The sequence below is a fragment of the Ruditapes philippinarum genome, unplaced genomic scaffold (assembly GCF_026571515.1).
Source record: "Ruditapes philippinarum isolate M1 unplaced genomic scaffold, ASM2657151v2 ctg2345_1_1_1_1, whole genome shotgun sequence".
In the NCBI taxonomy this organism is placed as follows: Eukaryota; Metazoa; Mollusca; class Bivalvia; order Venerida; family Veneridae; genus Ruditapes; species Ruditapes philippinarum.
In genome coordinates this window covers 102,224-115,903 of record NW_026854686.1, presented here as the reverse complement: position 1 = coordinate 115,903, position 13,680 = coordinate 102,224, and the positions used below count along the sequence as shown (strand labels likewise).

The window sequence follows — 13,680 nt, the reverse complement described above, 5'->3', positions numbered from 1 at the left end:
TTCGCACCATTTTAATATATGGAGATGTCTTCCATTTACTTAATGGGATTGTTCAGCCAATGGGAGAATTGCAAATTTCTTTGAATATAATCCTCGAATACTTATAAGTTTATAATAAGTATTATATATTCAACACATTTAAAAATATTTATAAAAAAAACTTTTTACTCCCACGGTTTTATTCTCCCACTTTAAGAAATGGGGTTTAACCCCACTGAAGTCCCAGTGGGACATGGAAATGTCCGTGGGAGAATTGAAAAAAAAAAACATGGGATGCCACACTTTGAACGATCACCCAGCGTTTAATTATAGCGCTATCTTTGTATAAACGGCCAATAATCATCTATTTTTATCCAAATTACTGTTTGATTTAACTTTTTTTTTAACTATTTTAAAAAGGGTAGTTAAGTTTGCAAAAATTCCGGATTTGCAAACTTATTCCGGAGGCTGTTTAAGACCGAATGTCACAACTGGTATTTCTGTTGCATACGTGTTAGGGACATTTAAACAGTACCAGTGGTATATGTTCTATAGCAGGTAATTTGTTTGAAAAATTGTTCTCCAATTTCTCGGGAAAAAAACATTGAAACGCTTTTCAATTTGCAATTATGTACGTTTAGTCTGAAAGAAACGGCCACGTGATGAGTCACGGTGTGAATAAAAAAGCGGAAAGAAACATTTGCGTTTCGGCAGCAACGGACTGTGATAGTTGAATATACCACCAACATTGCATAAATGTAAGAGCAAATGGTGAGTTTGTTTTTTGCGATTCTTGTGCGCATATATTTTCGTGTGAGAAAAAATCACTCAAAAGACAAGTAAATACATGTTAAGCACTATATTGTTGCAATCATGAGTTACGTCGATGAATTTGGCTAAACGTAGGCAGTTTCGAAATTGACATACACAAACTTTATGAATATGTTTATATTAAATTGAGTGGTATCACGTTATTAATGAATATTATGACACAGAAAAAATATCAAGATGTCTATGCTTATCTTTCTGTCAAGACAGTGTGATGTGTCTTATTTAAAAGGTGACTTTGGTACTATGTCTTAGTTGATTTGACACACGTTTAGAAAAAATGTAGAACCTTTTATACCGAATCGCGACTTTGAGAAATATAAGAAATATTATTATCATCATTTTATACACATACTTGCATATTTATCTGCATTGAATGTGTGTTGATGACGTACAGTAAAAACTGTTTACAGTGACCTTCGATGGGAGAACAGAAAAAGGTCATTATAGACTGGGAGTTACTGTTCACAGTATCTACAGAATTCAGTTAATAATTGAACGTATTTTGACAATATTTTGTTGAAAAGCAGGATAGTACCATACAGAGGGTTTGTTTATATTTTTATTGATATTAAAATATATTAATCATACCACATAGCATTTATAAAAAAACAAGACAATATTAAAATTACATGCACAATTTGTTAAGAATAAGAATTACACCAGAACATTAGTATCTAAAAGTAACATATAGATTAAAAATGTAATTTATATTGATAAATCTGTTTGTAAACAATACATTATTGAAAATCAATTTAATTGATAAAACACACTATCTACAATAAAACACATACAGAAGAATAAAAAATAGATAAAGGTTAAGAATTCTTTTGATGTACATGTACTAAAATTTGTTAGGAAAAAATGATGTTCAATTTGTTCTCTGCTTATTTAAAAAAACACCAATTTTTTGTTGTTTTCATTTCATCACAGACATGTGTGTCAATTGTTCATTCAACTCTTCAATTATGTTCATGAGAGATGCGTTTGAAAAATTTTGAGTCTGTTGACCATGTCATGAGCATCACTAAGTGAAATGCTTGAAATTGCAGGTAGCAGGTCAGGAGTCTCTTCCTCATCACTCGAGATGAAACCGTTTTGATTTCTAAGATTTATGAGAATGTCATGTGGATTCAAACTCCATTCCATGCATTGGTGTCACATGTGTGAACAAACTTCTCAATGGATGACAGTTCTTTGTAAGAACAGCCGAAAAGCTCATATGCTAGTTTTCAGGATGCTTGTGGCAAATCATCATCCTATGTTTGTTAAGAAATGCATGTTTTGGTCATATTTTATTTTCGATTATTTTAATTTTCATACCTTGTTAAAAAAGCGCATGCCTGATATTTTTTTCTACTTTATTAGTGCCTCCTAAGCTTTTTAAGTCATCTCATCAATAAATATATTAATAAAATGTTGACAATGATTATTGTTACTTCTAACTTGTTTTAAAGTATTAAACTGATAAAACTTTGAATAGAAAAGATATTTTCAATTTTACATTTCATTAAAACATTTTGGACTTGTTCTTATAGATAATACCCTGGACTTATTACTGACAGGTTTTTTACAGATAATTGTTATAATTTGAATTTAAAGAAAGAACAACATATTAAAAATTGAAACATGATAAATAGAATACCAATAATGTATGACATAATAAAATTAGTCAACACTCGGCACGAAAAATGAATAAACCTATTTTTCAAATTGCATTTTGCATATTTGAAGCCGAGCTAATGATTAGAAATTGTGAACTTTTAAATATTTTCCAAGTTCAAGGGGGAAAACTGTCAAAAAACATTTTGTCATAACCAAATTAGAACATGTATTTCCTTGTAAAATACAAGCACATGCAATGTCAATCTCAGACATCAATCCTACAATAGTTAGAGCAGAAACTGAAAATTTCTTTTTTTCTATGATCAAGAAGGTTAATATTGTCAAAAATCATCGGACTGAAACCATTACGTACTTGACATATATTTTATAAATGAATACCTGCACATGCGATTCCAACCTTATACATATATATTCATTCATTAAAATTGAGTGTTCGGGGACTAAAGCATCGAACAATGACAAAATTTAAACTTGGCCTGCTTATACCTTTGACGTATCTACGTATATGTCACATTTTAGTTGAATGTGTACAATGTTTAAGAGAAAATGAACAGATATCCACCGAAAAATTTCTTTTTCAAAGTTTAAGAGGGATAAGTTATTTTAATATATATTAAATAAGGGTTGAATATGTACAACAGTGGGGAAGAAAATGGATGGAAACTGAACATTTGTTGTTGTTTGTTTAGTTTAAAGTTAAAGGGACATTACTGTGCATACAAACATTAAATCATAATGATATTCAAACATGAGCTGCGCAATCCTTTGACGTATCTATATGTTGAATCCATAGTTGACTGTGAACAACTGTTGGGGTGGAGAGATAATAAATGAAAACTGGAAATTTCGTAATTCTTCCAAAATTAAAGGGACATACTTCTGCAAAACTTATCAAACCATGAGTAAATTCGAATTTGAACTACATATTTCTATGACGTAACAATATTTAAAAAAAAGTTGAATATGTTCAACTGTTGGGAAGAACATATATGGAAGCGGAATATTTCCCCTTTTATTTCAAAGTTAAAGGGACATAATTCTGCTTTTAATTATTTAGGCATGGCCAAATTCGAACGTAATATGTGCATTTTTCTTGACGTACCGATATTATTTTATCATCAAGCTCAGAAGGGCAAAATATCATGCCCAAATTCAAACATGATATGCGCTTTCTTATGACACATCCATTTGTCAAATTTTTGTTGATTGTGTACAACTCCTTCAGAGATAATGAAAATACACTCAAAATATCCTTTTTCTTCAAAATAAAAGGGAATAACGAAAAAAAAAAAGAAAAAAAGAAAAAAGAAAAACAGAAAAAAAACATGACAAAATTCAAACTTGATTTGCACATGCCAATGACATATACATGTTTTCAATTTGAGAACTGGTTAGTAGATAATGAACGGAAACTAAAATTGTCTTATTTTTTAAATTCAAAGTGGCAGTACTCTGCCAAAATTATTGAAACATGACTAAATTCCTAAATTCGAAGTTGACCTGCGACTTTTACCCTTTGACCTATTCATATGTCAAAATTGAGTTGTGTACAACTGTTGGGGATATAATGAAAGGAAACTGAAAATTTCTTCAAAAAGCATAAGTCAGAAATTGTAGGACCGTGACTTAATTCGAGCTTGTCCTACATTTTCCTAATGGAAGTATGATAAATCCATGTGTAAAATTTCAGTTGAATGCGTGCAGCTGTTATTAAAATAATGAACGAAATATAATGATTTTAATAAACTTCTCAAAAGAATCAAAATTGTAGAGATGTCAACAAGGAGCATACAGTCAATTTTTTTGACATTATAGATAGAATATTCCAAGAAAACACTTTTCACCAAAAAAAAATGTTGTGGAAGCCTTAAATGCCGTGTATAATTGTGCACAATGCTATACATATATATGAATACGTATGTGCTAAAATGTAAATTGATCGATATACATGCGTTTTTGAAAACATTGAAAACGTATATATGTGTGTGTCTGACCTCGCCATAAGGTTTTAATATATCTATAAAATAAACAAGTCATCTTTTATGTGATGTAAATTTTCTCTACGTTTTGTGGTCATTTTTGTAATGTCACTCATCATCATGACAGAATAACGAAACTGCGGGAGATCGGTAAGACGGCACAGGGTAACACTTTATGTCCCACCAATTTTATGACGAATGCATTAAAAAAGAAAAGCCTCGTGCTTATCGGATACATATTGTAGTATCATACACTAATTTAGTATTCACTTTGTGTTTCGCATCAATATAGTGTTTTTACATGAAGTTTTCAATAAATGATTAAATAAATTGAATTCATGGATAAATAACCGGGTTTTTCGGTTTTAATTGAATTATGCACTGTCAACCACAATATCATTATTGACGTTTGATATAACAATTTATCCTTAACATTATCTAATAACTTATCCTTATAATCAAACATAAAGTTCTAATTCAACTACAGCTAAGCCCCATTCGCCAGCCAAATTTGGTGGCTTGAAACGCATTAACTTTATCTTCTTCACGCTTTTTTCAGGTCCAGTAACTGTGACAATGTTAGCTTCACTGTTGTATGTATATGAAGATTCTGGTAGCATAATGTCGTCCACAGACATTTCAAAATGTGTTAATCTGCCAGCATTTGAAAAAACTGTAAAAAGATGAAATGTTTAGCTGTCTTTGAATCTAATAAAATTTCAGTTATTGATATTAAAAATATCATTCTTCTTGTTAAGTAAAAATAATTCTTATGATAGAAATAATGATTGTTTGCCATTTGGTAAATACCTTAATTATGGTGTTGCTGTGAGTGATAATAATGCTGTTTATAATCATGTTGTTATCAATTATTTTGTACTTTATAAACATGCTGGGTCTGTTGTGACTTTTGTAACTTTTTATTTTTTCTTCATGTCGTAAGTGACCGTAAGACTAATTATAAACACGATACTGCTTCTAATAATCAATATTGTTATGTGGAAATGAAGTGCTATAATAGCAACCTGTCCCCCGTGGGGCACGGGTCTTGGATGCGACGAAATATCTTGATATGGAAGACACTGATTCGAAGTGATTTTAAAATCCTTCAATGTATGATAATGTAACAGTTTAAAAACTATTGTTCAGCTTCAAACTCTTCTGGTGAAAATGAAACACATCACCATGATGTGCTTGACGTTTGTGCCAAGTTATTTAAAAAAAACCTTCAATGAATGGAAATGATACATTTTTGACACACATGTGTATCTCACCTTTAATCTCTTAGTGTGACCTTGACCTTTTATGTAGTGATATGGGCCTTAGCTGCAACAATTAGCCCGGATGTGGTAGAAACCTGTGCCACAGTATTAAAAAATAATCCAATAAAAGAAATCGCTAAATTGAGGACATTCAACTCATACGTGTGATTTGAACAACTTGGAGGTAAGGTATGTGTCTTGGACCAGACACGTTGTCTAGATGTGATAGACATTTTTGCCAAGTGTCTTTTTAAAATCCTTCGATGCCTGACAAAGTTACAATCCGGACATGTCAATATATAAACTGTTTTTGTGAGAGTGTGAACCTCAAAATTGTAAGTGTGACATTGACCATTGACGTATGGACGTTGTTTTATGACACTACACATTGTAGTGATATGGTTAATATTTATTGCAAGCTATTTCAAAATCCCTCAACGCACGACACAGTCCGGACACGAATGTTGTGCAAGTTTGTAAGCACTAGCATGAGCCGCGACACATTGTAATGATGTTGTAGACATTTGTGCCAAGTTATTTCAAAATGATGCAGAAAAAAGTTACAGTCGGACATGAAGTATATTGTGTCTTTAATCTCTTCTTGAGAGAATAATAACCTTCAAACTATCAGTCTGACCTTGACCTTGGAGGTAAGGACATTGGTCATCGATGGGACATGTCGTCTCGTTATGGTAGAAAGTTTTTTTTCAATCCTTCAATGGATGACAAAGTTACATTCCGGACACGAAAGTGTGTACATATCAACTCTTATTATGATAATGTGAAAATTCAAAATGCTGGTGTGACCTTAAACTTTGAGGAAAGGATATGGTTCTTGGATGCGACACATTATATTGATTGTTGTAAATATTCGTGCCAAAGATTTTAAAATCCTTTGATGCCTGAAAAAGTTACATACCTGACACGAATGTGTTTAACTTTACACTTTAATTGTGCTAATGTAAAACGTCAACATGTGAGTGTGACCTTGACCTTTAAGGTAGGGACATAGGTCTTGGACGCTACACGTCGTCTTGATGATGTAGACATTTTTTCCAAGTTATTTTACAAACTGTTGATCGATCCCTTACAAAGTAACAGTCCAAATACCAATGTGTGTACCTATAAACTCGGATTTGAATAAGGTTAAACTTTAAGATGTTAGTGTGAACTTAAACTTTGAGGTACGGACGTGTTTCTTGAACGTTTCAAGATGTCCTGATTTGGTTGACATTTCTGCTAAGCTTTTTCAGACTCCCTTTATGCATCACACTGTAACAGACCGTACACAAATGTGGACGCACAGACAGACAGGCAAACTAATGAACATTGCGATTTTGATATGCCGCTTTTCTGGGGCATAAACATATTATTGTTTGTGATCATTTTCCTGTTTATAATGAAAAATCATTTCTCATTGCACTGCTAAGTTTTATGTGGTAAGTGATCATTAATTGATTTTTATACATATGTCCCTGCTTTTGATCATTGTTCATTGCAATGTTAAGTATCATGTGGTTAGTGATCTTTTTTTATGTTTACCAACATTTCATTGTTTACTTTCCCTGCTCATTGTGGTGTTCAGCATATTGTGGTTAATGGCCATTATGTTGTTTATAAACATTAACTAGTTTATAATCATTGCTCTTTGTGGTGTTATTTATCTTTTCCAAAGTGATAATTTTTCTGTTAATAAACGTTTCTCTGTTGATGATCGTTGGTCATTGTGGTGTGAAGCTAAATAGCATGTGGTTAGTGATTTCTTTGTTGTTTATAAGCATTTCCTTTTTGATGACCATTGCTTATTGTGGTGTTTAGCATTTTGTGATTAGTTATCATTTTGCTGTTTATAATCATATCCCTGTTAAGTATCATGTGGTTAGTGATCTTTTTTTTGTTTGTTTACAAACATTTCATAGTTTACTATCCCTGCTCATTGTGGTGTTCAGTATGCTGTGATTTATGGCCATTTTGTTGTTTATAAACATTTACTAGTTTATAATCATTGTTCTTTGTGGTGTTATTTATCTTTTCGAAAGTGATAATTTTCGTGTTTATAAACGTTTCCCTGTTGATGATCGTTGGTCATTGTGGTGTGAAGCTAAATATCACGTGGTTAGTGATTTCTTTGTTATTTATAAGCATTTCCCTATTGATGTCCATTGCTTATTGTGGTGTTTAGCATTTTGTGATTAGTTATCATTTTGCTGTTTATAATCATATCCATGTTCATGATCATTGCTCATTGTGATGCTTATTATTATGTACTTAGTGATAATTTTGTTGTTGTTTAAAAAAATTTCCCTCTTGATGATTAATGCTCATTGTGGTGTTAAGCATCTTATGTTGAGTGGTCATTTTGATTGCTGTTCATAAACATTTCCCTGTTTATGTACATTGCTCATTGTGATATTTAGCATTTTGTGTTAGTGATCATTTCCCTGTTTATGTACAGTGCTAACTGTTGTGTTAATTATTTTATTGTTTGTGATCATTTTGCTGTTTCTAAACATTTCTCTCTTAATGATCATTGCTTATTTTAATTATGTAATAAATGATAAATACGTTTGTTGTAATCGTTTGGATTTTGATGTTTATGATAATCTGGCTTCATGTTATCATTGGTCATATTGCTGATATAATGTTGCTGCTAGTGATCACTATACTGCACATAATGATGACACTGCCGATGGTAATTATGTGGTAATAGTTATCACAGGCATTTTGCTGTTCATAAACATATTGTTGGAAATGATGATGTTGCTACCTGAAATCATTTTGTTATTAAAATAATAATGTTTCTGAGTGTAATCCGTTTGTTGCTTTTAATGTTGTTTGTGCTTGTACATGATAATAATAATAATAATAATAATAATAATAATAATAATAATAATAATATAAATCCTGTTTCTGTTAATAACCCATAACCTGATGCCATTTCTATTACTGAGTAGCATCATAACAAGACAGATCATGATGCTATTGACCCTTTTGCAATTCATACTGACACTGATGGTATTAATCTTTACAATTATAAATTTGATCTGATGCAAGTAGTTCACCATTTTATGAAAAAATATAGTTTGCTTATTTAATTATTTTGTGTGTAAGTTAAATCAGCAACCGGCCAAAATTTATAAATGATGTTTACCCATATCAATGTTTAATCCTTTAATAATATATGAACATATCACATATTCTTCCGCAAAGGTGATCTCGATAAAAGGTTTCTCTTCGCCAAATTCGCTCGCCCAAAAAGTATTCATGTCACCATCAAAAATGTTGGATGGCTCATAGGCTTCGCCTTCCACAGAAGAACTTTTGAACGTAGCGGACTTTACTACAACTGTATAAAAATAACAGTTAAACTTGTGTAAATAACCAGACTATCGCCTCGGCTGTTATTTTATGTACACATTATAATATTTAATGTAAATGACACATGTTTAGTAGAAGTTAATGGTCTAATGTTGTTCAGCATATATTTTTCCAAAGCCGCTCAAGCGTACAGCCATTATGTAGTTATATGTAGATTTAACTAATTATGAAATTATCTTGCAAGATTAAATTGTTGAAAAGTTCACAGAAATAAAGGAAAATGTGAATGATAAGGAAATCTTGACACACGGGTGCAGAGTGAGATTCGTCGGAGTCGCGAAAAAGTAAACCTTGAGAAGCGTATGGCCATTTTAGAGAAGCAGTTTTGCAAAATTGTGGAAGGGAATTTGTCAACTGTCAAAATGAAAAAAAAAATAGAGAGGATATTTGAGGAATTTAAACTGTATTGAAGTTTATTATGTTTGAAATTTTAGTTGTTTATCAATTTCAGATTACTTATTTCTCAAGTTTCTCAAGTTTTTCTTAGTTTTTTAACAGCTCTGAAAATGTCTGAATTGTAAGCTAAAATATAATTAAGGTACCACATGGGGGACAACTTAAAAAAGTAGTGTTGTCATTGAAAAGTGTGAAATTGTACTTTGATAGAGTTCACTGTGAAATTACCATATGTAATTGTTACAGATAAATCAGTTTGTCACATAAAATCATAAAATGATAACATTTGTAAACCAACTTTTACGGTTTTCCACTAGATTAATTCAGATGAGAAAATATTCATAAAAAATAATAGGCCACTCATTAGTTCTTTTTAATAAAATAGAATACAGATGTGGGAAATTGAAAAGTTTATTATACAAATGCTGGATTGAAATCACCTCGTTAGGCCCTGTATAAAATCGGCTAAAATCATTCAGTATCGGTTCAAATAACCCCCTATGACCTATTTAATGATTATGAAAAGTTTTATTACAAATGATAACACAAGTGTGGATTAACTGTTTTCAAAAAGCCTTGTTCTTGAAATGCCTTTTGTTACTAGAAGTACCTTTAAGGGAGATAAATATTAAAACATATCGTACCAGGTTCCTTTTCGTAACATCTTTCTATTCCGCTAGGGCCTTTTTTGCATTTTGTACCTGCTTTAACGCACTAGGAGTATAAAATAAAAAAAAATATGATTATATTTTCAGCTTGAAAGAATATGAATACCAACAATATTGTTCTAGTTAAATATCTGTATGTTATCTATTCTCAAACTTGATGAATGACCATGTAATAATAGCAAGGTGTGAAAATCAACGCATTCATCAAGACCTCAAAACGTTAATTATATTGTATCATATACAAATAACAATAAGTTTGTAACACGTTTTTTTCTAAATACTGATTCAGTCATTTTTTGTCATAGCGCAATACATTTTGTCTTACCAAATTTTAGCTGCGGAATTTTTAACTTTATTTATGGTTTTCCAGAATTAGAATATTTATGCAATGATAAAATGACGAAAACGTTTTTGAAATAAAATAATTTCACTTTGTTTGCTGCACAATTTTTACAACTTTCAGAAGAATAAGTAGTATAATATAACATTGATATTCCTAAAATATTTAAAGCTAGTTTTTGACTACTGTAATTCCCCCTTTTATGTTGCATGTAAGGCTACAGCAAAAAGATAATAAAGTGTCCAGAACACGGCAGCTGGAATCAAAACGAGATCGTCTTAGATTGACCACATTACTCCTGTTTAATAAACGTTAGGAATTAAGTATAAAATCTGTTTTCGTACTTTAAAGACGAAACAAGAACAAACCACAAACCAGAGATTCTTTAAGTGTAGGAACCAAGGATAAATTTGGGATCAAAAGGTAAAGCAACAGCACTTGAATTTCCATGGTGTTTTGCTTTATGTACGGAGACAGATTTTTTAATATTTTTAGCCAAAATTATGGAACACGTAACGATCAAGCTTAAGAGAAACTGAGACTTTGGACTCTTTCATATAATCTTGAAAAACACACTTGTTTAAACTCGCATACCAATTAAACTAGACAAGAGTCATTGTAATGATATGTGACGTCATATGTGTGTACGAGTATATTTAAAATGTGTATTTCATTTACTCTTAAGCGACAAAAAATTGCATTTCATTTTCAATTATGTAGGTGCCGTTATATGTACCTAAGATTGCTTGGACGACTTACATAGGGTATGATATCTTAATTTACCATGAAAACTTTACTTTAACCTGTTGAATATATTCCATATTTTTATAATGCATTTCTTGATGCCTTTTATGTTGCTTCTTGATGTGTATTTTTTGTTAGATTAATATTATTGTAGAGCGCGCATTTGGGCGTATGGATATATAAAAAGGGCGCTTTAAAAGTCTGATACAATAAAAATAGTAATTATAGCCAAAAAGAAGATGCAAAAAGTACAAAATCGATAAGAATTAATGTGTATTCTTGTCACAGTGTACATTTGTTTCATCAGAAAAAAAGTTTTCGACAATAAAATGTTCTTCATTTGTCAACTATTACGTAAAACTAAATTGTGATGTTCGTCTTAAGGTTAATCTGTCAACTAGTGTGTTGTGAAAATGTGACTATTATAGTGAGATAAATTATTGGTTATACTATAAAAATAAATAGATGACACTACCGTTTTGTATCCTTGTTGCTCAAGACTAAGTTTACATCGTTGTCTGCATGTTGAATCAACGTTGATGACAAAAATACAGAAAGCCAAAACCTACAACAAAAGACATAAATTTAGGGATCGTTTGAAATATAAAAATAATAAATCTGAAAAATTCATTACATGTCCAACTTGAATGACGTTCAATGAACACAGACTCAAACATAAGCCACAGAAACATGCACGTGTTTCACCGAGATCATCTGGCAAATGAAAAAGCTATAATGGGTCTGTCCTACTGTGTAAATGAAATGGATTAAAACATTTGCAAAACAATAAACATTGAGAAAAAATTACTTATGTTTTAAGAAAAGATGCAGTTTTCGTAATTCAAGAAAGCATGTCATTATTTAGCAGGAAGTGGCTGATTTTGCAGAACCTATGGCGAGCCTAACGCAGTAAATGTCACTTTTACACATTCTAATATTTTTTTCCCTTTCATTTGGAATGCTGTTTGCAGTGTAATAATTATTGTCTTTGTTCACTTAATGATATTTTACTTTAAAATATTTTTCAAAAAATGTTTATGTAATTTAACTGAAGGATGAAACTGGAGGCATGTTGCTTTAAACTAGGCAACAATGTGCACTGCTCATAACACTACGTTGCTAGTAGAAATCCAGACACATTAGATTGAGTCCTGACAATTAACTCGTCACTTGTCAAATGATGTACATTTTCTTGTAATGATTAGCTCCTTTTTATAACGACTATTCTAAACAAGAGGGTGGTTGGCCCATAAATGCTTACCTGAGGACAGACTGTTATTTGTGTGAAAGCTGCGAAAGCTAGTGCTGATAACAAGAATTTAAGGAATGTTTGTCATAAGGTCATACTTCAAGAAAATAATTTAATTGTCACATATTCTATATACATGGTCCTTATTTCTAACCTGTAAATAAAATGTAGGTCGCTATGTCAATATCTAGTTCATTAAATATCAAAAGTCACCTGAGGTTTTAAAATTCAGTTTTGCATAGCAAACTGTGCGCATAGTCCACTTTTAATGGCTGTAAATCAAAGGACATGAAAGTACGACATTTGTCAAATTCTAGGTCAGCTTATGCTATGTTTAATTTAACATGTAAAACTAAGCACATGGTCCAAAATGGAATTTTGACGGTACATTAAAGGACAAGTATGTAAGTCACATAATCACAAATTAAGTCAGCCGATATCAAAGCTCAATTAACATAATGTTGGCGAACTCTGACACTATGGCTATAATTCGAGTAGAGATTAACTACAAAATTGTTCATACCAAATATCTGACCTTAAGCCTTCAATTCAGAAAAGACGATTTTAATGTTGAATATAGAATACTGTTGAATCAACCGTAGGATATGTTGCCGGCTTTTTAATTTGTCTTTTATCAGCTTATCTGTGATATTCAGGCTCCATAACTTATGATCCCCTTTCAAAATTCGATTTTTTTATTTCCGTCTATTGTTTTCTCGTTTTGTGGCACATGCATTCTATACTTGGGGACCATATGCCGTTTTTCATGGAATGACACTAACGTGTCACATTGACGGTTCTATTATAACGCCGTATGAACACACTTGAGGATGTTTCTAATTTCAAAATTGTTACCATAACCATAATTATATTTCTGCATAAGCCTGTGCTAGGGGGCGTGGGCGTTAATTTGTACTTTCCAATACCGTCCATGAACAGACTCAATCAAACAGAGCTTGCAATAATTCAATTTTGCCGTGTTAGGCTTTCTTTAGGGACTCTGTTTTTGTCTACTCTATTGAACTCTATGAATAAATAGAAAACATATAACACCCGGGGCTGGGCCAATTTTGACACTAGGTGCAAAGTGTGTTAGAGGACCTTGTCATGATATTGTTGTACCAAATGTCAAATCATTATATCTTCAAACATGAATGTTATTTTTGTTTACTAAATGCACATAATGAAAATCAACAACCGCGGGGGCTATTTCAATTTTGACCCTAGGGCT

The 13,680-nt window shown here is 31.6% G+C and overlaps 1 protein-coding gene across 2 annotated transcripts in view; it reads right to left on the bottom strand.

Moving 5' to 3' along the window:
* Positions 1-2,167: 2,167 nt before the first annotated feature.
* The window catches only part of LOC132740749 (uncharacterized), a 53,395-nt gene continuing 41,882 nt past the window's right edge, over positions 2,168-13,680 (bottom strand). For both annotated transcript variants that reach the window (XM_060728719.1, XM_060728718.1), the window contains exons 3-6: positions 11,676-11,765; positions 10,093-10,162; positions 8,826-9,020; positions 2,168-5,085 (exon numbers count right to left, since the gene is read on the bottom strand). In XM_060728719.1, coding sequence (XP_060584702.1) covers positions 4,871-5,085; positions 8,826-9,020; positions 10,093-10,162; positions 11,676-11,765 — 570 coding nt within the window. In that variant the 3' untranslated portion in view covers positions 2,168-4,870. The remainder of the gene's footprint in view (positions 5,086-8,825; positions 9,021-10,092; positions 10,163-11,675; positions 11,766-13,680) is intronic.